General features: G+C 42.6%; 1 protein-coding gene across 2 annotated transcripts in view; it reads left to right on the top strand.

The window, feature by feature from the left end:
- Positions 1 to 26,833, top strand: part of FGF12 (fibroblast growth factor 12) — a 229,177-nt gene that overhangs the window by 30,231 nt on the left and 172,113 nt on the right. The window contains exon 1 of one of the 2 annotated variants that reach the window (XM_075571048.1): positions 17,387 to 17,577. The exons of the other annotated variant lie outside the window; for it this stretch is intronic. Coding sequence (XP_075427163.1) covers positions 17,553 to 17,577 — 25 coding nt within the window. The 5' untranslated portion in view covers positions 17,387 to 17,552. Of the gene's footprint in view, positions 1 to 17,386; positions 17,578 to 26,833 lie in introns of those variants that run through there. 2 annotated transcript variants of the gene reach the window in all.

The raw sequence follows: 26,833 nt of genomic DNA, 5'->3' as shown, positions 1-26,833 counted from the left end.
GGAAGCGCACCGTGGCTGCTTTTGTTTTTTGATATGAGGATCACAGAGAATTGGAAACCTGGATGTGTTAATTATTTAGTGCTGATTGGCAAGTGGGGAACTTCTCCGTCACTAACACATTAACCAATATTTAATGTCTCCCCCCCACTTAACTTTATATTCTAAGCCACAAACTGTCTATATTACACTTTATGCACTAGATGTAATAGCAGCCATAAGGCTCTGCCTATAACGCTGGATCCGCATGCAAGAACATTCAAGCCTATTGCTATATGCTGCGGAGAACAGCGATATGTGGGCACGAGCTGGAGGAGCATAGATTAGGACAACCCATTTACTATCAAAAGTAACAGATTCCATCCAGAGGTCCAGAGCTTAAATACATACATGACAATATGTGAAGAGCCCACCTGTGTCCCTTTGAGTATAAGTTGTCCACGATGGTTTTAGCCTTTTAATAACCCACCCTGTTACAATTGGTAGTGATCTATTAAGCTGAAGCTGAAGGTGAGCTTCAATAAAGGTTACAGAACAGACACCGGGTGTAGGAGAAAGCAACTAAAGCTTGTCCAAATAGCCTGGCACAACAAAGTGTAACAACAAAGTATTCCCTGTGTAACATGCAAATGAACATAGACAAATGAACATAGACAAGTGTCCCACACCTGGGCCCTAATCAATGAACTATAGAGGCGCGGAAGGCAAATTTTAACAAAATACAAAGAAACGAGAGCGATAGATCTGTACATTCATTTTATAATTGTATTAAAGAACTCTGCATTTTACCCTAACATTTTATAGCCACGATATCATTCTGATACCATCATTTTATCCTAACTAGCCATGCCACATAACAGTAACCAGAATACAGGTAATGATGTATCTGGATAATGGTATAAATCCGGTGAAAGTGATTGATAAACCCCGGCTACCGGAGCAAAAAATGAAACACAATAATATGGTCACAAGGTGCTTTCTGCAGATGATAAATCAGATGTTCTAATTAGTTTTAATTCAGAATTCATGTATTCATATATTCTGTTTTCAGAGTCTTGTTTTAGTTTGTGTATGTACGGTTAATAATCTTATTCAGTGTTTTGTTTTTTTAATCTGTTGGTAATATTGGCAGATGGATAAGTGCTACAATGTACTTGGCAAAGTGTGAGGCGGTGGGATGATCATCGGGTCCTCCTGAATCCTAAATGATGGGTATCTCTGGGCATTGTCCACCTTAATCCATATAGGGAAATATCTATTGCAGGTATGAAGGCTCCTCCTTCTCTTACCGTGCACCCTAAAACTGGAACAGTCTACCAGAGACTCTCACAGCCGCCACCAGTCTAAGTTCTTCCAAAACTAAAGCGGTCTCACATTTTAATTTGGTCCGTAACTGTTACATACGCCTATAATATATATTATCTCTAACTGTGCATGCAATGTCTTCTATATAATGTATACCATGTTCACTTATGTAGCTTTGTTTTTGTAACCATATATTATTTGTTATCATAACTCTGTGCATAGGACATACCTGAAAACGAGAGGTAACTCTCAATGTATTACTTCCTGGTAAAACATTTAATAAATAAATAAGCACAGATTGCCCGAGCATGACAAGCAATCAGGAACACATTCACTCTGCTGTAGATCAAGCAAACATCCTCCAGTTTTGACAATTTGAATTTCCACCTCTCATAGCCTTACTGCAGCAGGATTTCTCTTTAATAATACAGTCCAAGACATTTCCATATATTATACAGCTTTACCAGAAATATGTCTGATAGGATTAGAGCTGATATTTTTCATTTCTGAGCACTGCTCGATATCTTAAGAAAATACACTTCTCTACTGTACGCTTCCAGGCTGCAAATCATGTGCATAAGGGGATGTATTGCTCTGCAATCATGATTTATATGGTATGCAGATTAGAGCCCTTAGGGCAGACAGGAAATGGGCAGACAGGAAATGGCCAGACAGGAAATGGGCAGACACGAAATGGACGGACAGGAAATGGGCAGACAGGAAATGGACAGACAGGAAATGGACAGACAGCAAATGGGCAAACAGGAAATGGACAGACAGGAAATGGACAGACAGGAAATGGGCAGACAGGAAATGGACAGACAGCAAATGGGCAAACAGGAAATGGACAGACAGGAAATGGACAGACAGGAAATGGGCAGACAGGAAATGGACAGAGAGGAAATGGGCAGACAGGAAATGGGCAGACAGGAAATGGACAGAGAGGAAATGGGCAGAGAGGAAATGGGCAGACACAGGACCTAAGTGGTTGTTACCCGCTGTCACGTTCTACGTCAAGCTGTTATACGTTTTCACTTTACTCCAAAACCACATCCCAAAAAATGAAGGAAAAAAATATATCAGGAAGTGTAGCTCGCACACGGCGGAGGGTACCTGTTTTATTGCAGATAAGAACAATATGTGGCTGAGTAGAACGGCGTCTTTCTAGCTGCTTCAGTTGAATGTTTCCCAGAAGGCATTGTACATGAAATAGGCACAACCGCCAAATCAGCACAATTCATTTAAACAATTTTCTCCCATTTTGCAAAGCTCCAGTGGTGACTTCAGGGTGCGTCTGCGTTTTTAACCCTTCCTCTGCTTGGAGATACGAGGCATTGGGTTGCAATGCTTTGCATGACCTCGAGATGTTGAGTCTGCACGTTCAGCCTTGCAAAGCCTTTCGGAAGCCGCCTGCCATGAAACTGCTGACTGGAGTATCCGAGTTGGACATCCAGTAAGGGAACAAAGCATCGAGAAAGCAGCTGATCTAGCACTAAAATAACAAACTCATAATTCATGTGTGAGCTCCACGGACGTCACGACGGGTTTAACAGCGTGAAGCCACTCCAGTACGGAGATACGTACTTTGCAGAGCACATTTAGTCTTATTGCTGGTGCTGAGTGATGGAATATATATATATATATAGCAACTGTAAATATTCCTGTATATTCATTTGCATGTCTTAGACAGGTCTGCAACCCTGTCTTTCACCATTATCACCCAGCAAACAGCACTTCCACTGCAGCAAGGGATTCTGGGAAATGACATGCAAATGAGCACACAGTGCCACTTTTTATCTCATGCTCACATTACATGAGCAACCCTTAGTCAATGCATGCTGCTTTAAACACAGCTTTTAAGCAAGGACTTGGGAGATGCAAAGTCAGTTAACCCACTCACAGACATGTTTCAACCTGGATGGGTATCATCAGTGTGAGGTTGGCTTACTGACATTTGCTATATATACGGTATATATATAACAAGAAAAAGAAAACAGGGCTAGCACATAAATCTGATGATGAATAAATAAAAATATACCACAAAATGAACGAAGTCCAGTCCAAAGTGTTCAGACACAAAATGTCATCAAAATCTTTTGGTAGCAGTGTGTTGAATCGAAAGCCAGTTGAATAATTTGTGAGGGGGGCTGCTGGATCCAAGGGAGAATCACTCCCTGGTAAATATGAAGAATAGAAAAAGGACAAAAAGCGCACCCCCTAGTGCAATAACTTCCAGGACATAGAATAAAATTATTTAATAAAATAGATGTGTGATAAAAGTGCACACTTACAAGATGGATATAGAATAAATTCACATAAAGGTTTCTTTGGTAAACTGTAGGATTAGCCGGGTGACAGAGGGTAGGGGCATCAGCCAATACTCACCCCTTCTGCAGACCCATGGAGCACCGCCAGAAGCCTGTAGGTAACAGTAACAAACTGTGCCAGCAGGAACCGATGTCAAGATCTTTCAAGGTAGTGTTACAGTCCAACAGATCTATTCACCACGGCACACCACCTCAGTAGGCATCCAATATTAGTGTCCACAATGATCTCAAGACGCCACGTGATCGACGTGGTGACGTCAGTCCTACGCGTTACGTCGGTCTAAGCCGACTTCGTCAGGGAATAATGACGTATGAGGGAGTACTAGGATATATATACACTCACAGTGAATCTTAATTGGTCACAGCTCTTGAGAACACAGCTGATGTAAATAAGAATACATATGATTATAGAGAGGCATATAACAGAAAGGAAAACATTAAATAGGTGAATACATTTAGAGCATTAACAACACTACAGTTCATATTGCGTAAGATATAATAGAACAAATGGCATGCAATAACTACATGAAATTACAGTTTAAAATATGAAGTTAAAATGATAAATGAATTAAAAAGGATGATTGCTAAAACTGAGGACCTTTACATCACACAATGGTGCTGATGTCTAGGTTCTCATTTAACCCATGAGGAACCAAGGAATTTAGTTTGAAAATCCAGAAGCTCTCCCTTCTGGAAAGGAGTCTAAACCGATCTCCAGCTAATACTCAAGGAGGAATACCCTCTAACTCCATCATTCTCAGACTGTCAGGGCATTTGTTGTGAACACGAAGAAAGTGTTTAGACACATAGTGGTTTGTGACCCCATTCAATATATTTCTCCTATGCTCCAAGAACTGGGTACTTAATGGCCTTGTGGTCCTACCTACATAATGTAGGCCACAACCACAAGTGAGGAGGTACACTACATGTGTGGTAAGACAGTTCACAAACCCTTTAACTAAAAAGGGGAGGCTACCTGAAATTGAATGAAAGTCTTTCCTACAATCAATGAAGGTGCATGTAATGCATCTTCCTCTCCCACATTTATAGTTCCCTGAGGGTCTAAGGAAAGATACTGAATCAGTTCGAATTTTAGTAGGGGCCAGTATGTGTTTAACACTATCTGCCTTCCTGTATATAATAGTCGGCTTAGGTTCCAAACCCTCGGATAATACTGGATCCCCTAAAAGAATAGGCCAATGTCTGAACTTGACTTTGTAGCTCAATCCACCCTGCAGAAGGAGAGATTCCACTCCAAGAGTTATGATTGGGCCCTTGTTGAGGAGTCTTTCCTGAAGGCAGCGGGATCAGACCGGAATGGTCTCCTTTTGGAATCCAAGAATAGACAATTGATTAAAAGAACTGTCAAAAATAAAACTGATGGACGTACTGTCTTTTCCACCAAATTTGGTGGGTCATCACGCCCTATGGAGGCCATTATTAAACGACATTGGCCTATCTTTTAGGGGATCCAGTATTAGCCGAGGGTTAATTACAAGCAGGTTCAGGCAAAAGCAAGAGCGTTAACACCCTTACGCGGTTCGTCGCTAAGGTAACGGCGACTTCAGAGGATCATAATCGTCAGACGAACCACAGGAATACAGAGCTTCTGTCCAAGGCGTTTGTTCTATTGAGACTCTGTGAGTGAACTGATTTTAGCACTGTGAAAATAAACCGTTTGCTATTTACACTATGGAGCCCGTGCTGACCCCTTTTGTTTTGTAGAAATATCGAGGAAGGTGGATAGCTGTCTGGGAGTTCCAGTGTTCTTATTTTATTCAATAAGGTTAATTTTCTTTGTATTTTGGCTTCCCTTCCTTTCCTTTTCCCTATTGTGTCAATAATCTTCCCATCCCCTTATTCCTTGTCTTATTTGGCGTTTGTTTGTATGTTTTGTGTAGTTTGACTATTGGTACAATTCATTTAGTGTTTACTCTTCACAGTTATTGACTGTCCATATTTGTTCTGGCACTGTAATTTTCTTTGTTTTTTTTTATATATATATATACACACAAAAAGAACGATTCCTGCGCTCCTACCAATTAGGCTAAAATAATAATCTCATGAAAAAGGCTATTTTGTTAAACCCTTTGGCCAAAGCATTTGTAAGCATGCACACCCGTTAATGCAGGTACCTACAGTGTGTGTGTGTGTGTGTGTGTGTGTGTGTGTGTGTGTGTGTGTGTGTGTGTGTGTGTGTGTGTGTGTGTGTGTGTGTGTGTGTGTGTGTGTGTGTGTGTGCGTGTGTGTGTGTGTGTGTCTATATATGTGTGTATATGTGTGTATGTGTGTGTGTGTGTGTGTGTGTGTGTGTGTGTGTGTGTGTGTGTGTGTGTGTGTGTGTGTGTGTGTGTGTGTGTGTGTGTGTGTGTGTGTGTGTGTGTGTGTGTGTGTTAGTTGTCCCATGGACTGGTGAAAAAAGTGTAAAAGCCTTGAAGGGGTTAAATAAAGCATAAGCTTATGTGAGTAAGTGCAATTAAAATCTGTCTAAAGCCAGTATCATAGTTACCTTTGCTATAGAGGTAAACTGGGTGCACAAATTCCCTGGTGTGAATATATTAAAACACACACACGCACGCGCACACACACACACACACACACACACACACTGTGTGTGACACAGATTACAGCTTCATAATCAATATTTTTTAAAAGAATAATCAAAACATCCAAACATCCAAACTCCGCCTCTAACGCCATCCCGTAGGATCATTCCTGTCTTAGTGAAAACAGATTGATGCACACTTTGCACATCACATCGGAATCAGTTTTCTACATTGGCGCACAGACACATTACTTTGTTACTCTTCTGTGTGTCACTTTTGATTTTAGTTACACTTTATACAATGACACAGTCGTGTTTTAATATGCACCAGAAAAGGACAGATTAATGATGGGCATTTAATGATTTGTATGCAACTGTTTCTCCCACATTGTTCCCTTTCTATTCTTATTATCATCATTCATAACATGCTAACGTGCAGGGACATGCAGAAACACATAACATGCTTACGTGCAGGGACATGCAAAAACACATAACATGCTTACGTGCAGAGACATGCAAAAACACATAACATGCTTACGTGCAGGGACATGCAAAAACACATAACATGCTTACGTGCAGGGACATGCAAAAACACATAACATGCTTACGTGCAGGGACATGCAGAAACACATAACATGCTTAAGAGCAGGGACATGCAAAAACACATAACATGCTTACGAGCAGGGACATGCAAAAACACATAACATGCTTACGTGCAGAGACATGCAAAAACACATAACATGCTTACGAGCAGGGCCATGCAAAAACACATAACATGCTTACGTGCAGGGACATGCAAAAACACATAACATGCTTACGTGCAGGGACATGCAGAAACACATAACATGCTTAAGAGCAGGGACATGCAAAAACACATAACATGCTTACGAGCAGGGACATGCAAAAACACATAACATGCTTACGTGCAGGGACATGCAAAAACACATAACATGCTTACGAGCAGGGCCATGCAAAAACACATAACATGCTTACGTGCAGGGACATGCAGAAACACATAACATGCTTAAGAGCAGGGACATGCAAAAACACATAACATGCTTACGAGCAGGGACATGCAGAAACACAACATGCTTACGTGCAGAGACATGCAAAAACACATAACATGCTTACGTGCAGGGCCATGCAAAAACACATAACATGCTTACGTGCAGGGACATGCAGAAACACATAACATGCTTAAGAGCAGGGACATGCAAAAACACATAACATGCTTACGAGCAGGGACATGCAAAAACACATAACATGCTTAGGTGCAGGGACATGCAAAAACACATAACATGCTTACGTGCAGGGACATGCAGAAACACATAACATGCTTAAGAGCAGGGACATGCAAAAACACATAACATGCTTACGAGCAGGGACATGCAAAAACACATAACATGCTTAGGTGCAGGGACATGCAAAAACACATAACATGCTTAGGTGCAGGGACATGTAAAAACACATAACATGCTCACGAGCAGGGACATGCAAAAACACATAACATGCTTAGGTGCAGGGACATGCAAAAACACATAACATGCTTACGAGCAGGGACATGCAAAAACACATAACATGCTTAGGTGCAGGGACATGCAAAAACACATAACATGCTTAGGTGCAGGGACATGTAAAAACACATAACATGCTCACGAGCAGGGACATGCAAAAACACACAACATGCTTAGGTGCAGGGACATGCAAAAACACATAACATGCTTACGAGCAGGGACATGCAAAAACACATAACATGCTTAGGTGCAGGGACATGCAAAAACACATAACATGCTTAGGTGCAGGGACATGTAAAAACACATAACATGCTTACGTGCAGGGACATGCAAAAACACATAACATGCTTAGGTGCAAGGACATGCAAAAACACATAACATGCTTAGGTGCAGGGACATGTAAAAACACATAACATGCTTACGTGCAGGGACATGCAGAAACACATAACATGTTTACAGTGCATGGACATGCAAAAACACATAAAATGCTTACGTGCAGGGACATGGTCAAACACATAACATGCTTATGTGCAGGGACATGCAAAAACACATAACATGCTTACGTGCAGGGACATGCAAAAACACATAACATGCTTATGTGCAGGGACATGCAAAAACACATAACATGCTTACGTGCAGGGACATGCAAAAACACATAACATGCTTACGTGCAGGGACATGCAGAAACATATAACCTGCTTAGGTGCAGGGACATGCAAAAACACATAACATGCTTAGGTGCAGGGACATGTAAAAACACATAACATGCTTACGTGCAGGGACATGCAAAAACACATAACATGCTTACGTGCAGGGACATGCAAAAACACATAAAATGCTTACATCCAGGGACATGCAGAAACATATAACACGCTTACGTGCAGGGACATCGTCAAACACATAACATGCTTATGTGCAGGGACATGCAAAAACACATCACATGCTTACGTGCAGGGACATGCAGAAACATATAACATGCTTAGGAGCAGGGACATGCAAAAACACATAACATGCTTACGTGCAGGAACATGCAAAAACACATAACATGCTTACGTGCAGGGACATGCAGAAACATATAACATGCTTAGGAGCAGGGACATGCAAAAACACATAACATGCTTACGTGCAGGTACATGCATAAACACATAACATGCTTGCATGCATGGACATGCAGAAACATATAACCTGCTTACTGTACGTGCAGGGACATGCAGAAACACATAACATGCTTACGTGCAGGGACATGCAGAAACACATAACATGCTTCCGTGCAGGGACATGCAGAAACACATAACATGCTTACGTGCAGGGACATGCAAAAACACATAACATGCTTACGTGCAGGGACATGCAAAAACACATAACCTGATTACGTGCAGGGACATGCAGAAACACATAACATGCTTATGTGCAGGGACATGCAAAAACACATAACATGCTTACGTGCAGGGACATGCAGAAACACATAACATGCTTACGTGCAGGGACATGCAAAAACACAACATGCTTACGTGCAGGGATATGCAAAAACACATAACATGCTTAGGTGCAGGGACATACAGAAACACATAACATGCTTACGTGCAGGGACATGCAAAAACACATAACATGCTTAGGTGCAGGGACATACAGAAACACATAACATGCTTACGTGCAGGGACATACAGAAACACATAACATGTTTACATTGCAGGGACATGCAAAGACACATAAAATGCTTACGTCCAGGGACATGCAGAAACATATAACATGCTTACGTGCAGGGACATCGTCAAACACATAACATGCTTACGTGCAGGGACATGGTCAAACACATAACATGCTTACGTGCAGGGACATGGTTAAACACATAACATGCTTACAGTAAGGGACATGCAGAATCACAACATACAGTGCAGGGACATGCAGAATCACACAACATACTGTACAGGGACATGCAGAAACACACAACATACAGTGCAGGGACATGCAGAATCACACAACATACTGTACAGGGACATGCAGAATCACAACATACTGTACAGGGACATGCAGAAACACACAACATACTGTACAGGGACATGCAGAAACACACAACATACTGTACAGGGACATGCAGAATCACACAACATACTGTACAGGGACATGCAGAAACACACAACATACTGTACAGGGACATGCAGAATCACACAACATACTGTACAGGGACATGCAGAAACACACAACATACAGTGCAGGGACATGCAGAATCACACAACATACTGTACAGGGACATGCAGAATCACACAACATACTGTACAGGGACATGCAGAAACACACAACATACTGTACAGGGACATGCAGAAACACACAATATACTGTACAGGGACATGCAGAAACACACAACATACTGTACAGGGACATGCAGAAACACACAACATACTGTACAGGGACATGCAGAAACACACAACATACTGTACAGGGACATGCAGAAACACACAACATACTGTACAGGGACATGCAGAAACACACAACATACTGTACAGGGACATGCAGAAACACACAACATACTGTACAGGGACATGCAGAACCAAGGGATTGGAGTATACTAGTTTATGATATTACCCCTTATCCTGGCGTTATTTGCAGTACATCACTCTGCCACAGGGAGGCGAATGAGCATTTTGTGAAAAATGCAGAATTTTTAAGGCAAAGCATTTCTAATAACGTAACCGTTATACCTAAATCTGTATTCACTGAGCAGCCACATGCTTCCATTCCATATTTTGTTAGATTATTTGGCATGAATCTTAATAAAGGATAATCTTTAAAAATCGGGAGAGAACATGCTTGCAGAGACAGAAATCTCATCATTAATAACATTCACTTAAATGCAGGATTATTCCAGGATTGTTGTTTATCTTATAAGAAACCAAAAAAATACAGAGATTTATAAATGGATAATTACATTTTTATTGTTTCTTAATGGCATTTTTGTATGTATTTTCATTCTAATGCTGTTGGGTAAACTATACTTTTGGTTTTTCCATCAGATGCAAAAAACAGACATTGTGATGTCATTTGTGATGCCATATGTGATGTCATGTATGATGACATCAGCAAAGGATTGGGTTGGGAGTTAAGGTTGCGGGTCACCTTAACTTAGAAATTCCCAGACTTTTGAGGGGTTTGCTTACTTATATATACGCAATAAAATCCTGCCGAGTTTGGGTAAAATCAGTGCAATTTTGAAAGGTTCAGTCTGCCATAATGATTCAAAATGGCGTCCAATTGTATCCAAACATAGACAACAACCTGCTCCTTGATCCCAGGAACCATCATGCAAAATGTGGTTACGATATCTTAAGAGGCGTCCAAATTCAGAGCGGACAGACAGACAGCTTTCCAAAACATAGAGTAGGTCCAGAACTTTATCTGTGTACTGTACATGTACTGCACATCACATGCAGAGTTTGCAAAGTTTGCACGGAAACGCAATACTCCCCTGTGGATCCTGCACCAGAGAACCATCCTTCGGGGTGCACTGACATCAGGCACCTAACCTAACGTTCCCTCGTGAGGAGATAGGAAAGGCCCCAGACAGCTGATTTACGTGACTTCCATGCAGTCTAATTACAGAGAGAGAGAGAGAGAGAGAGAGAGAGAGAGAGAGAGAGAGAGAGAGAGAGAGAGAGAGAGAGAGAGAGAGAGAGAGAGAGAGAGAGAGAGAGAGAGAGAGAGAGAGAGAGAGAGAGAGAGAGATGGAATTATTTAACACATTCACTGCTAGAGAGAACTGTAACTGCCACGTGACAGCTTTTCTGTGCTGATATTACTCTGCAGTAACTATTGGTCGTGGGGAAGTGCAGTTCTTTCTTTCAGGTAGTGATACCTTGTAGGGGACAACATGAAATGATAGAGCACAGAGCTTTGCAAACCTCACAGGTTGCACTTTGATACAGATGTAGCAGGTGTTATGGCATTAGCGCCGCCCCTTTTCCGCACGCGACTAATGCATAGCGTGGGAGCTGCTGGCGCGTGTGTCCTGCTGCAACGCTGCTACATGAGGGCCTCAGGCTTAAGGAAGAAGAGACCTGTTGGACCAATGAATGTCACATTTAAGTAATAATCCCCAAAGAACAGGCGTTACGGGCCAATAATGCCCTGGCTGGAAGAGTTGAAGGCCCGAGGTGCAGCCGAGGTAACCCAGCCAGGGCATTATTGGCCAGTAACGCCCTGTTCTGAGGGGATTATTACTGTTATAGGCTAAATGTAGGCTTATTTTCATAAATAATAGACACTTTTGTATAGTTATATAGATTTTTTAATTAAAATAAAATGGTAGATACATGAAACCACCTCTATACAGGCATACCCCGCATTAACGTACGCAATGGGACCGGAGCATGTATGTAAAGCGAAAATGTACTTAAAGTGAAGCACTAACTTTTTCCCACTTATCGATGCATGTACTGTACTGCAATCGTCATATACGTGCATAACTGATGTAAATAATGCATTTGTAACAGGCTCTATAGTCTCCGCGCTTGCACACAGCTTCGGTACAGGTAGGGAGCCGGTATTGATGTTCAGGACGTGCTGACAGGCGCATGCGTGAGATATCTTTGCCTATTGGGCGATTATGTCCTTACTCGTGAGTGTACTTAAAGTGAGTGTCCTTAAACCGGGGTATGCCTGTATACTCTTACACTGCAGATATCTATATCCACACACTGCTGCCCCCTCTGTGTACACACACACACACACACAGCACCTCTACAGACACACACACACACACACACACACACACACACACACACACACACACACACACACACACACACACACACACACACACACACAGCACCTCTACAGACACACACACACACACACACACACACTGCAGCTCTATACACACACTTCAGCTCTACACACACACACACACTGCAGCTCTACACACACACTGCAGCTCCACACACACACACACACACACACACACACACACACACACACACACACACACACACACACACACACTGCAGCTCTACACACACACTGCAGCTCTATACACACACTTCAGCTCTACACACACACACACACACACACACTGCAGCTCTACACACACACACTGCAGCTCCACACACACACACACACACACACACACACACACACACACACACACACACACACACACACACACACACACACACACACACACACACACACACACACACACACACACACACACACAGAAACTGCAGCCACAAACAAACTGCAGACAGCCACTTACTTTGCAGCTACACACACACTATCTCCCTTCCCAATTCAACTGAATCTGTCAGCTCTGTTCACGGAGGGAGGGGGAGGAGTCACTGCCTGGCTGCTCATTCCTGACCAATCCCCTGCCCTGTCTCAGAGCTGGTCCTGTCTCCTGACCAATGCACGGCCACAGGGGTATGGGGCTATTGTAAATATGTCCTTACTCTCGAGTGTACTTAAAGTGAGTGTCCTTAAACCGGGGTATGCCTGTATATAGTGTGCGGTGTGATATGACCACTGTATGTTATACAGAGTGTATGACCCTCTCCTCCTCCTGTTTAAATAACCATCCTAGTCATTCCAGATTGTCATATTTTCGCATACAGATGTAGCCATTCTTACAGTTCCCGGGATCGCGACACGCTGCAAGATTCCGCTATTTCAGTATCTTTCCACCAGGCGGCACAATGAATATCTTTGTAGATGGCGTCGGGGAGCTGTTGTGACTGTAGCGATAGCCTCATAATACATTTAATTTAGCATACCTGCGCACTAGCATCGCCTATCATTAATTCAAATACCTACGGAAGCCGCGAAACACCACAGAGCAGCCACGGTAACGAAGCCGAGATATGCGTGAAGTTCGCTTATTTACCCGCGGTTACGGGAACAGTAAGTCTAGCTACATCGGTAACTCTGCGCACTCGTACAAACTTTCTCCTCTGAATTCAGCTTGAACACACAGGGTTAGATGGCTGCTATAATAATGCTATAATAATGCTATAATAAAGCTATAATAATGCTATAATAATGCTATAATAAAGCTATAATAATGCTATAATAATGCTATAATAATGCTATAATAAAGCTATAATAATGCTATAATAAAGCTATAATAATGCTATAATAAAGCTATAATAATGTTATAATAAAGCTATAATAATGTTATAATAATGCTATAATAATGTTATAATAAAGCTATAATAATGCTATAATAATGCTATAAAAAGCTATAATAATGCTATAATAATACAATAACCTCACTGAAACATTTCATCAGGGTTTTTCACTTGTTAAATGTTCTTCACATAACTTCCCCCACACATTTCCCCTTAATTAATATGGCGAGAAGCAAAGTAACACACAGCTAATAATTCATTACTTGCTTTTAACATAAATAAAAATGACTTAATCACTGTGTGCTACCCTACCCCTCATGCGTAGCACAAAGGCCCAGGGATGGGGTCCGCTGGCTTCCAAGGGGTTAACTAAAATCCCCCTTACACAATATTCAGAGAGCGTTGGAAGTAACGCTGATAACAAGAAACTTCTGTATCAATCCATTAAAAAGATCATTTTAACCCTTAAAATATCCAGTCACAGGCTGTGCTGCAATGTGACTTCCAATAACCAAAGGGAGTGCATAATTAAGTTGTACACAATGTATTTGTAATGAGATAACTTGCACATCCGGCAGATTCAGTTCCCAGGGGAAGTCGTTGCTTGTCCCTCTCTGCCAGTGATGAAGAGAAATACAGAGATCAGTGTTTTCTTGGCAATGCCCTTCATGCAGATTCTGTACCCGGCTCCGTTATCGGACCTGTGTTTAAATGAAGGTGTGGTCAGTTCCTCCCAGATCCAAACACATGACCTGCCTTCCCAATGGCGTTATGTTCATGTACAGTATGAATAGAACGTATGAATGTTTCAATGTCAGCCCCAAGAAGCTCAACAGAAACAGTGGCATTGGCATTGGCAGCCACAGAGGTCTCTCCACTGGTATCTAGTAGGGGATAGAAACAGGGTCGGTGCAAGGGTATTTGGGGCCCTAGGGGAAACTTCAACCTTCCACACCCCCCAACTCAATGAAACAATATAACCGCATTCTCTCTCTCTGCCTCCCCCCCATTCTCTCTCATCCTCCCTCATTCTCTCACCTCCTCTTCATCCTCACTTTCACCCCCACTCCTCTCTCACCTCAACTTCTCTCTCCTCTGCCTCACACCCCCATCTCATCTTACTCATCCTCTCTCATGCTCCCTCCTCATCCTCTATCACCCTCCCTCCTCATCTTATATCTCACCCCTCCTCAACCTCTCTCTCAACCCCCCCTCCTCATCCTCTTTCTCACCCCGTCATTCTGCCTCTCCCTTCCCCCCTCTTCATCTTAACTCTCACCCCCTCACTCATCCTCTATCTTACCCTCCCTCCTCATCTTCTCACACCCCTCATCCTCTTTCACACCCCCACTCTTCATCCTCTCTCACCTCTCTCTCAGCCCCCTCCTCATCCTCTCTCTCAGCTCCCCCCTCATCCTCTCTGTTACCCCCTCTACCTTCTCTCTTACCCCCTCCTCAGCCTCTCTCATCCCACCTCCTCATCCTCTTTCTTACCCCCTCCTCATCTTCTCTCACCCCCTCATCATCCTCTCTCATTCCCCTCCTCTCTCTCACACCACTCTTCCTCATCCTCTCTTTCCCTCCCCATCTCATCCTCTTGCCTCATCCCCCCCACCCCCCCCCCACCCCCCGAACAGGTCAGGTTTTCAGGATATCCCTGCTTCAGCACACTTGCTCAATCAGTCCGTGCTTCTGCAGAGGTGGCTCAATCAGAGGCTCAGTCTTCGACTGATTGAGCCACCTGTGCTGAAGCAGGGATATCCTGAAAACGTAACCTGTTGGGAGAACTTGATGACGGGAGTTGAGCCACCTGTGCTGAAGCAGGGATATCCTGAAAACGTAACCTGTTGGGAGAACTTGATGATGGGAGTTGAGCCACCTGTGCTGCAGCAGGGACTGATTGAGCCACCTGTGCTGAAGCTGGGATATCCTGAAACCCTGACCTGTTGGGAGAACTTGATGACGGGAGTTGAGCCACCTGTGCTGCAGCAGGGACTGATTGAGCCACCTGTGCTGAATCTGGGATATCCTGAAACCGGAGAACGTGAGGATGGGAGATGAGCGCCCTGACACAGAGGATTTCCGCTTTCTTTAATCGCTTTATTGCGTTTGATGTCACTACTTCAGTGAAGGTTTAAATTCGATGTGATTGGTGACGCTTGGTTTGTTCCCTTTCTCCAGTTACATTACCGGAGTCAGGAAGGAAATGATTTCTCCCTTTATGAGACCGCATTGGGAAATGTTTCACTGGGTTTTTTGTTTGTCTTTGGATCAATATAGATACAAATATTGGATAAGTATCGGTCATCTAAACTTAGCATAGGTTGAAGTCGCTGGACATATGTTTTTTTTCAAGCTCATCAACAAAGTTACAATGTAATATTATGACAGAGAAGGTACAATGATAAAAAAATAGCCATTTAAATCTCACACAGATACACAGAAGGGGTTTCCCCCCCAATTCCAACAATTTAATAGGTATCATCTATCGTACAATAGTATATGTGTCTGGCAAGGATTTGCATAGTGCCGTGATTACAAGTAAATGCCCCTTATAGAGGCAATGCGCCAAGGGCTTTTTCGTCTTCAATTTTTTAATACAGGATTTTTTAACGCACGGAGTCTTCAGATCTGAACCCCATTAATTTCAGCTCCGGGGGACCTGCTTCCGGAGATACATATGTCTGTAGTGGGTACTGGTAGATGCCCCAGGGTTCACAATATGGCGGATTTTCAAAGCTCCCAAGCCCTGCGGCCAATAGGAAGCAGTGACCTCACCCGGTGCGACTCCCTATTGGCCCATGTGACGCGGGAGCTTTAAACTACAGAAAACTGCAGAGGGGTACCGGTGCCCCCTTCGGAAGTGACTATCTCCTGAAGCAGGGGGTTTCCGGGCGGAAATGGATGGGGTCCCGGAGACCCACTGCATCACTGCAAAATGCTCAAAGAACTAGATTGGTCAACACTAGAGTCTAGGCGCAAAGTTCACCTTTCCTGTCTTGCCTTTAAATTCTTTATGGGCAAGCTACCCAGCTACCTGAACAAGCACCTCACCCCTACCACTTGCAGCACCTATCACCTGAGATCAGACTCCAAAAGACTGTTCATGGTCCCAAGGCTCAACAAAGTATCCGGACGTTCCTCCTTCTCTTACCGTGCACCCCAAAACTGGAACAACCTACCAGAGACACTCACACCCACCACCAGTTTAAGTTCTTTCAAATCTAAGGCTGTCTCACACTTTAATCTGGTCTGTAACTGTTTCATACGCTCATAATATATATTTTCTTTAACTGTGCACGCAATGTCTTGTATATAATGTTTACCCTGTTCATTTATGTAACTGTACTTGTAACCATGTATTATTTGTTTTACTCTGTGCCCAGGACTTACTTGAAAACGAGAGGTAACTCTCAATGTATTACTTCCTGGTAAAATATTTTATAAATAAATAAATAAATAAATAATCCTATATTAAAAAATGGGGAGGAAAAAAAATAACAAAAATGAAAACAAAAACAAGCCCTGCGTGGCTTTCTCCTTTAAGAGGCTCAGTGATAGGAAGCTATTTCCAGCCGCACAGCTCAGGGAGACAAGGCTGTGTTTTTGTTTAGAGACCCCGTATTAGATGTGGAGTTGCAGTAAGTTGATCCCGCATGTTCTGCATGCTACATATCCATAGCATAGACTCGGCAAGAAGGGAAGGGAGACACACGCCATGGTATATCCCCTCCCAGACAACTAGAAAATGGCGGAGCCCGTGGAAGAGCAAGGTCAGAGCGTGTTATAAGGAGTTCTGCCTGTGCGTAGTGTGATACTTTCAGTAACCCTCTTTTAGAAGCTTTGCAGCCAGATGTCAGTGTGGGAAAATGTGGTTTGCAAAGAGAAACGTGATGCAACAATCTCACAATATCTTTATATAAGAACATGCTCAATCCTCACTGATACTGTGTATAGTGAGTACCAGAGAAGCAGCAGTATATTAAAGACCACTGAAAGGGTTAAATAAAATGCTCACCGTACATATACACTCTGCCTCGTGTGTGTGCTCTGTGTACATCCCTGATACTCCTAACCGTTTAACCGTCTCCCTGCCGCTTTCACTCTGCACATGAAAGAATTTCCAGGCGCCTCAGACGTTCGGGGAGCGTTTGCGCCTTTAGACTCCGGAGAATCCAGTGAGCGGGATAATAATAATAATCATTGTGGGTATGTTTCATTGCGATCAGCGTCAAGCCTCTGAAAGACACGGCCACAAATACAATCGTAGTGACCCCGAGATCAGAGCTGTGTTATAACACCGGTAATTACAGGGGGGTCTCAGAAAGGGACTTTACCGTGAGACCGAGAGGGAAACCGACAGGAAAAGGTACCTTTTGTGAGATTTAAAAATAAATAAATGCTTTCATTACTAGAGAGAACTGTAACCAAATAATTGACACCCATTGCTGTCCTCGTGTGCTCGAGTTCATTTTTTTGTAATGAAATAAAATGTTTGTTTTTTTGTATTTATTTAGCTTGATGGGATTTTTTCACCCGTTCTTTTTTTCCTTTTGAAGACACATTCGCTGCTGTGAGTGTGCGACACACCTTTGAATGTTATTCGGAAGGGACTGTCCTTTGTGCAGTAGGGAATGGATTTGTCTGTGTGCTGATTACCTCGGTATTAAAGGGTATATAATAAATATTTTGTGCAGATACAACGCGGACATTTAGAATCTGGAACTGCGTCTATGTATCAGCGTCAAGTTCATGTTTACAATTTGCAATGATCATCAGCGGAAAATGTGTTGGAGGCCTTTTTTTTACTCGATTCAGTGATATGTATTAAAGAGTTTGTTGGTACATTATAACATCACCCATAACAGCATACATCTTATACCCCAAATCTTTCCTGGCATCCAAACACACTTGAGTAAAAAGAATTCTAGGTACATATTATAAAGTGCATGTGTTAATATGTATCAAACATTACAAAAATGATGAACATTTGAAAGTTATTTAAACATGGACACAGAAATAATTACTATAAATGTATGTATATTTCCATTTATATTGTGTCAACATTGTATGTAGCACTTTACAAAAGAGAGAATACAATGCAGGAAAATATAATACAATAAGTGCAAGAAACATAAAAATACAGAAATTGGGAAAGGGAATTCCTGCCCATGCCTCATGCAAGAGGTGAGTTTTTGGGTTTGTGTTGAATGTGGAGCGAGAAGGTGCTTGGCGAGAGTGAGGGACTTCCACAGGTAAGGGGCAGTGATTAAAGCGAGTTAGAACTGTAGAGGTGAAAGGGGTGGAGAGGAGACAGTTATGGGTAGAGTGCAGGAGACGAGCAGGGACAGAGCGAGAGATCAAAGCGGATATGTAGGAAGAAGCAGGTGAGAGGAGAACCTTAAAGGTAAGTGAGCACTAGGTAGTCAGTAGGTGATCCGAAATTTGATAGGAACCAGGAGAGGGATTTAAAGAGGCGATGAGCAGAGACTGGTCTGGGAGAAAGTGAAATTGTTCTAGCTACAGAATTTGGGATAGATTGCAGGGGAGAAAGTTGCGAGGCTGGGAGGCCTGTCAGCAGTATGTTACAGTAATTCAGATGGGAGAGGATAAGGGCATGCATTAGAGTTTTAGCAGTAGATTGACAGAGGAAAAAGGGCAGATCTTGGCAATATTAGGAAGAAAGAAGACACATTTTAGCCAATGAGTGAATGTGAATTGTGAAGAAAAAGGACGGGGTCAAATGTCACGCAGACAATGTGCTTTGGAAACAGGATACATGGTTCATTATTTCCATTTACTGTGACGGAGAAATTGGATATTCTGCCGGGTTTAGAAGAAAATATGATGCACTCAGTTTTATATGGCAGAGATATAACTGATTTAAGACAGTTCTCAAGTGACGTTGTACATATGAACTCATATGGTATGTGACATAAAGATTTGACAATGTATATATGTAGATCTGGGTGTATGAGGAAGTTAAACGCCATGATGCACTGCGTCAGATAACAAGTGACAATTTCTATTCCATGACGCATGTTACAACTTCTCAAAGTTTAATAAATAAGACCCATTTTACAAGCTAAGTATACATGTAAAGCATTATGTTGATATGTAGGCGGCCTGTGTGTTTTGCAACATGGAACCATACTCCTATACGTCAACTGATTTGACCTCGTGCCATTTTACATCTCCCAAGTGACCTATTGGTAATAAAGTCAAGGATTTCAAAGGTTTTATTTGAAGACATGCTTTATTTATTTACTCAAAGCTAATAGTTGGTTGTAATGTTTTCAAATCAGCTAATTGGCATTTAACTGCCACTTGCTTGTTCCACACTAGCAAAATCTCAACAAAGTCAGAGCGAATGTCTTTTAATTTGTACAAAAGTGCCAATAAATGCAGATAACTTCCATACGGGCCATTATTCTTGTAAAGTAGATATTTGTTAGTCACAGCCCATGCAGCAAAACCACAGGGCATGCTGGGTAATATGGGTAAATGTTAGTAATTACTAATGTTCATTAGTAGTACTGTAATTACTAAATGTGCCATGTTTCCTGGATGCAAAACTGGTCCAAAAACAGCCCCAGATTTATTACAGGTCGTACAACAAAGCGATGGTTTTATTTCCGATGGATCTGGTGCCATGTTTTACTCTCCCAGAAATTCCCACAGATAATCCGCCCCTTTCCCAGCAGCTCTGGGACCTCGGACCATATTAAGGGCTTTGTTTTATTAGATATAAAATCATTTTAATACCATAAATAACTGGTCACATGACCACAAAGAATGTATAAATCACAATAAATTATATACACAATACACTAATACAAATAAATAAATAATAAACCTATAATAGTAATATACCGACATATAACATATATAATAATATATTAGTTATTAATAATCCTAATCCTATTTATAACATGTATTTATAGTAAATAGTAGTTAACTTGAATATTTAATACAAAATAAATCTGCTTGTGGATTTCACAGTAAAATGTACGATCAGTATAAGAACTGTAAAGTAGAGATGAATATGTTCCCATACCCTCACAGAATAAGCCGTGCAGTGGGAGAGTGCTCTGTACTGTATGTTAGTGGATATTTCAGTCATTAGGAATCTGCTTTGGCATTTATTTAATTGAAGATAACGATGTAGTATAACTAAGTATTATCCTGGTGAATTCGTTGCTTTCTCTGGATATTTGGCGCTCTCATCCTGTAACACAACCCGCACAGAGAGAACAGCCTGTTACCTTCTAATAACCATTATATAAATAGGGAAGCAATTAGAGCTAATGAAAGAAATTAATCATAAGACCCTTTGTGTGGCGAGACAGATGTTAATGAGGTCGTTTGCTTTTCATTGGGTGACAAATTTACTTTCTTCTGCTATTCATAAAAATAAATTGCACAATGAGATATATTCAGGAGAAACCGCCTTATATACGGAGTGAGATTCCGTGTACTTCCACCGCAAGACCAAGCAGACAAACTCAGCACTAACATCCCACAAACCTGCTTACTAAGTCCATGTAACAATGTTGGGTCCCAGTTGTCTTTCGTTCACCTTGAAAATATCAATTGATTAAAAAAACATCAGTAAAACATGGTAAAGACTATATTTTGTGACTGATCTGAATCCCTTTATTATAACTCTATATTTTGCCTAGTGGGGCTTTATTCTGGAAGCCAGAGGGTCACGTGGTGATGACTTAGCTCATATAGTGTCAACTCGGCCCTCTTTTCCAAGCACGACAAGGTCTGTTTCTTTTCTTACTTTATTTTGGAGAAAGCAGGGAAAAACAGTCTCTTGTGTAGAGGTGTAGGTCTAAATATCTCTGTGTGTGCTCAGTAGTAAAGGGAGGTGAAAAGATAATCCTGCAGCACCATTACAGGGGTTACAGCAAGGTACTCACTCGTCCAGTGGTGTGGTGGAAAGGAAATGGCAATGTATGCTGGGTAGTAAGATAGTCTGGGGACAGACCATCTGTGGGCAGAGCAGAGGGGGAGAAAGCAGACTAGCCCATTTGAGAGAAAGGCTGGGGCTGCTATGGCAACTCACAGGAGTGTCTGGGGGAGCTACAACATGTAGCAATAATGTTGCATCTCTAATACAGCAAGCTGCTGGGAGAGGGGAAATGACACTGTATTTATCACACAAGCACTGTGTTTGTGTGCAGAACCAAACACATACAGCTGGCACTAATAAGCTGGCAAGCAGGGCTGCGAGGAAAGGGGGGGTGAAACAGAAGTGCAGACAGGAGTATTCCTGTTCCATGACAGGCTTCTTCACACATTTACTGCAAGTTAGGACCTACCGCAGTATCAACGTGTAGGGCTTGGGAGCTGAAAGTAGCACAAAACATTTAATAAAACGGAAACGCGAGCCTTCCCGTTTTTGCCTTTAACATCCCAACATAAACAATAAGATTTAAATAGAGAGTTAAAACTAATACTGAAGACGGGGGCAGAGGGGGTGCGAGGGCAAAGGCCGGGGGGGTGCTAGGGCAGTGGGGAGAGGGGAGGGGGGGCAGGGTGAGGGGGTGAAGGGGGAGGCTGCGGGGACGCACAGGGGTAATTATTTTTCTGAAGCCCGTCCAGTTGACGTAATAAACAAAAATCCTGGAAATATCAGGTGGAATTATAACTTTACCTTTGCAGGGATCTGTAACCGCGCTGAGAACACAGGTACATACAGCAGAGATTCGGGAAGAAATGTGTGCGGTTACCTGAGATTCCTAATCCTGACCAGATTGTAATTCTCCCGCGGTTATCTGTATGCTAGTACTGACCAGGGATGTCAGGTGTCCGTTTTTCATCCGGACAGGCCGGTAATTATGATGCCTGTCCAGAATAAAATTGGAGGTAATTGTCTGGTATTACCATTGTTGCGGGCTGTGGAGGCAGCAGCGAGGGTGGTGGAGGCAGCTGCAAGCGCGAGGGCGACTGGTAGCGCTGTGCTGAGATTGGAGTGGCCGGGCGCAGTTGTGCTGTACCTGACTGAGGAGAGGACGGCGTATATGTATTGGGGTGGTGGGGGTTATTTGTTATATGTATTCGGGGGGCATTTTTATATGTATTCGCGGGGGTATTTGTTATATATATTCTTGGGGCGTGGGGGCATTTTTTATATGTATTCACGGGGGTATTTGTTATATATATTCTTGGGGCGTGGGGGTATTTGTTATATGTATTCGAGGGGGTATTTGTTGTATGTATTCGGGGGTATTATATGCATTCGGGGGGGGTTTTGTTATATGTATTCGAGGGGGTATTTGTTATATGTATTTGGGGGTATGGGGGCATTTTTTATATGTATTGGGAGTGCACAGTTAAAGAAAATATATATTATAGGCGTATGTAACAGTTACAGATAATATATATTATAGGCGTATGTAACAGTTACAGATAATATATATTATAGGCGTATGTAACAGTTACAGATAATATATATTATGGGCGTATGTAACAGTTACAGATAATATATATTATGGGCGTATGTAACAGTTACAGATAATATATATTATGGGCGTATGTAACAGTTACAGATAATATATATTATGGGCGTATGTAACAGTTACAGATAATATATATTATAGGCGTATGTAACAGTTACAGATAATATATATTATGGGCGTATGTAATAGTTACAGATAATATATATTATAGGCGTATGTAACAGTTACAGATAATATATATTATGGGCGTATGTAACAGTTACAGACCAGATTAAAATGTGAGACAGCTTTAGTTTTGAAAGAACTTAGACTGGTGGTTGGTGTGAAATGTCTCATCCTGTGTGTTTAAGGTAGGAATTATTATTTAATTTTTAAAGACCATTCGACTTTATCCACAAACACAAACTTCTTATGGTCATTTCCCTTTGAGAGAACGTTATTAAAAAATCTACACACACACACACACACACACACACGCACGCACGCACGCACGCACGCACACACACACACACACACACACACAGACACACACACACACACACAGACACACACACACACACACACACACACACACACACACACACACACACACACACACAGACACACACACACACACACACACACACACACACACACACACACACAGACACACACACACACACACAGACACAGACACAGACACACACAGACCTGCTCTCACACACACTTCCTGGATGTCGCCTTGTGTCGTATCATTCCGTCTTCTGGGGATGATCACACATCGCCCAGCTGACAGAGGCGCGCACGCTGCGTCGCGCAGTCCCCTGTGTGAACGCCGCCTAAGGCTGCGGCCATAGTAAACGCTGGAGAGGGCGCAAGCGTTCACTCGGCTTCTCCCCGCCGCCTGCAGCAGGAGAGATGTGTCCTGCATGCAGAGGAGACGGGGAGGCGTGTCGGGGGACGTGGCCGTGACGTCACGGAGCTGGTTCGCACTCATTGGGCGACCCGCTCACGTGACCCGTGGCGGCGCGCGTAAAAACAGATTTTTCTGTTTTCCCCTGAATCGCGAGCGCCGGCGCTTCTGCTCCCGTGCGCGTTAGTGCGCTCTATAGATAGCCTCATAGAGGCACATCTCTGTGATCGCGCCGCGCGCACCGTCGCGGTCCCCATGGCCGCAGCCTTACGTTGGATAAAGCAGTGATGATGTCATTATGAGAGTAGCCGTCACTTTCAGCAGCTTCATTACTTTTACAAATGCTTTGCTGCCCTCTGCTGGTAGATGTCATAGTTGCAGGTCTGCAGCTAGAAATGTTTTTAACATATTAACCTGCATGACTGCAGCTGTCTGGGGTATAGCACCCAACTCTGCAGAACAGCACTGAGCATGTGTGGGTCATGTATGTGCCTTTAGCTGCACACGTGTGAGTGGGCTTGTGAAAATCTGTTTGTATTATTGTATTTATCACTGTATCTGTGTGTGCCGGATTAATGAGCATCAGGTTCTGGTATTTCGGATCAGCAGAGGGTCCCGTACATTAACCCATTCACTGCCGGGTGGGACCGCACTGCAGTGCTCTGCGTAGTGTTTTCGGTTCCTTCGGCAATGGAGTTAATATGTGCGCCTACACAATGTTTGCCTTGTCTGACTTAATATTGTGAATGATAGTGAATATAAGGCGCTAACAACTTAAAATAAAAAGTGGTTGTGTACAAGTTAATAGTGCAATTTACAATATAATATGTGCTCAAAAAACACCTAGTTGGATTTTAGTCTCAACGTCTGCACTTAAATTTGCACTGTTTTATGTTTCTTTATTTCCCCATATTTTGCTCCTCCTGGATTGTCTGAATCTTGTCTGACTTAATGACAAAAAAACAAGCGCAAATTCTGAATAAAATAAATCAGGTGATCAACCTTGTGAAAGTGAGCGTAGAAACCCAAATTAGAGTAAATGGATACAATCCTCTAGATGGGTACTGCTCCTAGGCTGGGCTCGATCCAAGTCCAGATAAGGGTGTCTGGAGCGCACTCACACCCAGGAGTATGTACAGGCATACCCCGCATTAACGTACGCAATGGGACCGGAGCATGTATGTAAAGCGAAAATGTACTTAAAGTGAAGCACTACTTTTTCCCCACCTATTGATGCATGTACAGTACTGCAATCATCATATACACGCATAACTAATGTAAATAACGCATGTGTAACAGGCTCTATAGTCTCCCCGCTTGCGCACAGCTTCGGTACAGGTAGGGAGCCGGTATTGCTGTTCAGGACGTGATGACAGGCGCATGCGTGAGCTGCCGTTTGCCTATTGAGCGATATGTACTTACTCGCGAGTGTACTTAAAGTGAGTGTCCTTAAACCGGGGTATGCCTGTATAGGGAACGAAGGACATAAACATATATAGTGCAAGAGAGTATGGAATAAGCGTAACTGGAATACATGATATAAAATATCACTCGCATTCTCCGTGAGTAATTCAGGCTTTTCGGTTATCCGGAGTTACCACTTCAGGTATTAGTTTCAGCAGCGGTATCCGTCAGCATACAGGGGTGCAGGGGCGGGGGGAGGAGGGTCCCATATGTGGAAACGGAGGACACATAAAATAGTGCAAAATTGCTTTATTAAACAATACAAATATATAAAAGTTTATACTCACAAACATATATAAGACTCGGGCATTGGGACCACCCAGATTCAGACACTGGCAGAGAAACGTCCCCCCTCCCTCTCAGGTATCCCCCCGCGGTGCTGTCCCCAGTGGAGTTGTGCAGGAACTTATTCTTTGCAGAATATCACCAGAGTATACCAGAGCCGTGCTGCCCACTTATCCCATAACTCACTCATCTCGTCGCGGCAGGCACAGGCGCAGGTATATTTTAGCGCGAGTTGTGACAAAATAACCACTTTGCACCAACATTTTGCCTTTTATACACCCCATAGTATTCAGTCTCCTGAGGTTTTCACGGGAGCTCCAGCAATGTATTACTTTACTGTTATATTTAGCTGCATTGGATATGCCTGGGGAAGAAAGTCTTGTAACCCTTTCACTGCTAGCAGTGCCAGACTTGCATTGTGCATGTTTAGCTCTGCACCCGGCCTGATTATACAGCAGGACAAGTTCCAGTGAACCCCTGCCTCATAACTCACATATACAGTACTGTATATATGTATATAGTTATTGTTATTGGAATGTGGAGATTCCAAAGTATACTATAAGATAATTGATACTTTGATTATTTTAATTGTGTCAAATGCTAAAGTGTCCATAATAACCCAGGCATTGGGAAATCGTCTGGTTTAAAATAAGTTGTAGAAGGAGAGGGGGCAGGATTCTGTTTTACAGCGATACAAGCTGTTATAAAATGAGGCAGCTCTCATTGCGAGATTCAGGTTGATTTCTTACTGCCTGAGGACAGTTATATATTTTATGTCATTCAGAGAAGCTGGTGTTTGCACGTTTTCCTGCGGACCGACACATCTATACATTTATATTCCTATTATAATGAAGATCCCCGATGTGGCCGCAGCACTGCTCATTATTCTCCTCCTCCAGTGTCCGGAAGCCCTGTAAT

Source organism: Ascaphus truei, chromosome 14, assembly GCF_040206685.1.
Source record: "Ascaphus truei isolate aAscTru1 chromosome 14, aAscTru1.hap1, whole genome shotgun sequence".
Classification (NCBI taxonomy): Eukaryota; Metazoa; Chordata; class Amphibia; order Anura; family Ascaphidae; genus Ascaphus; species Ascaphus truei.
This window is presented reverse-complemented; position numbering and strand designations above follow the sequence as displayed.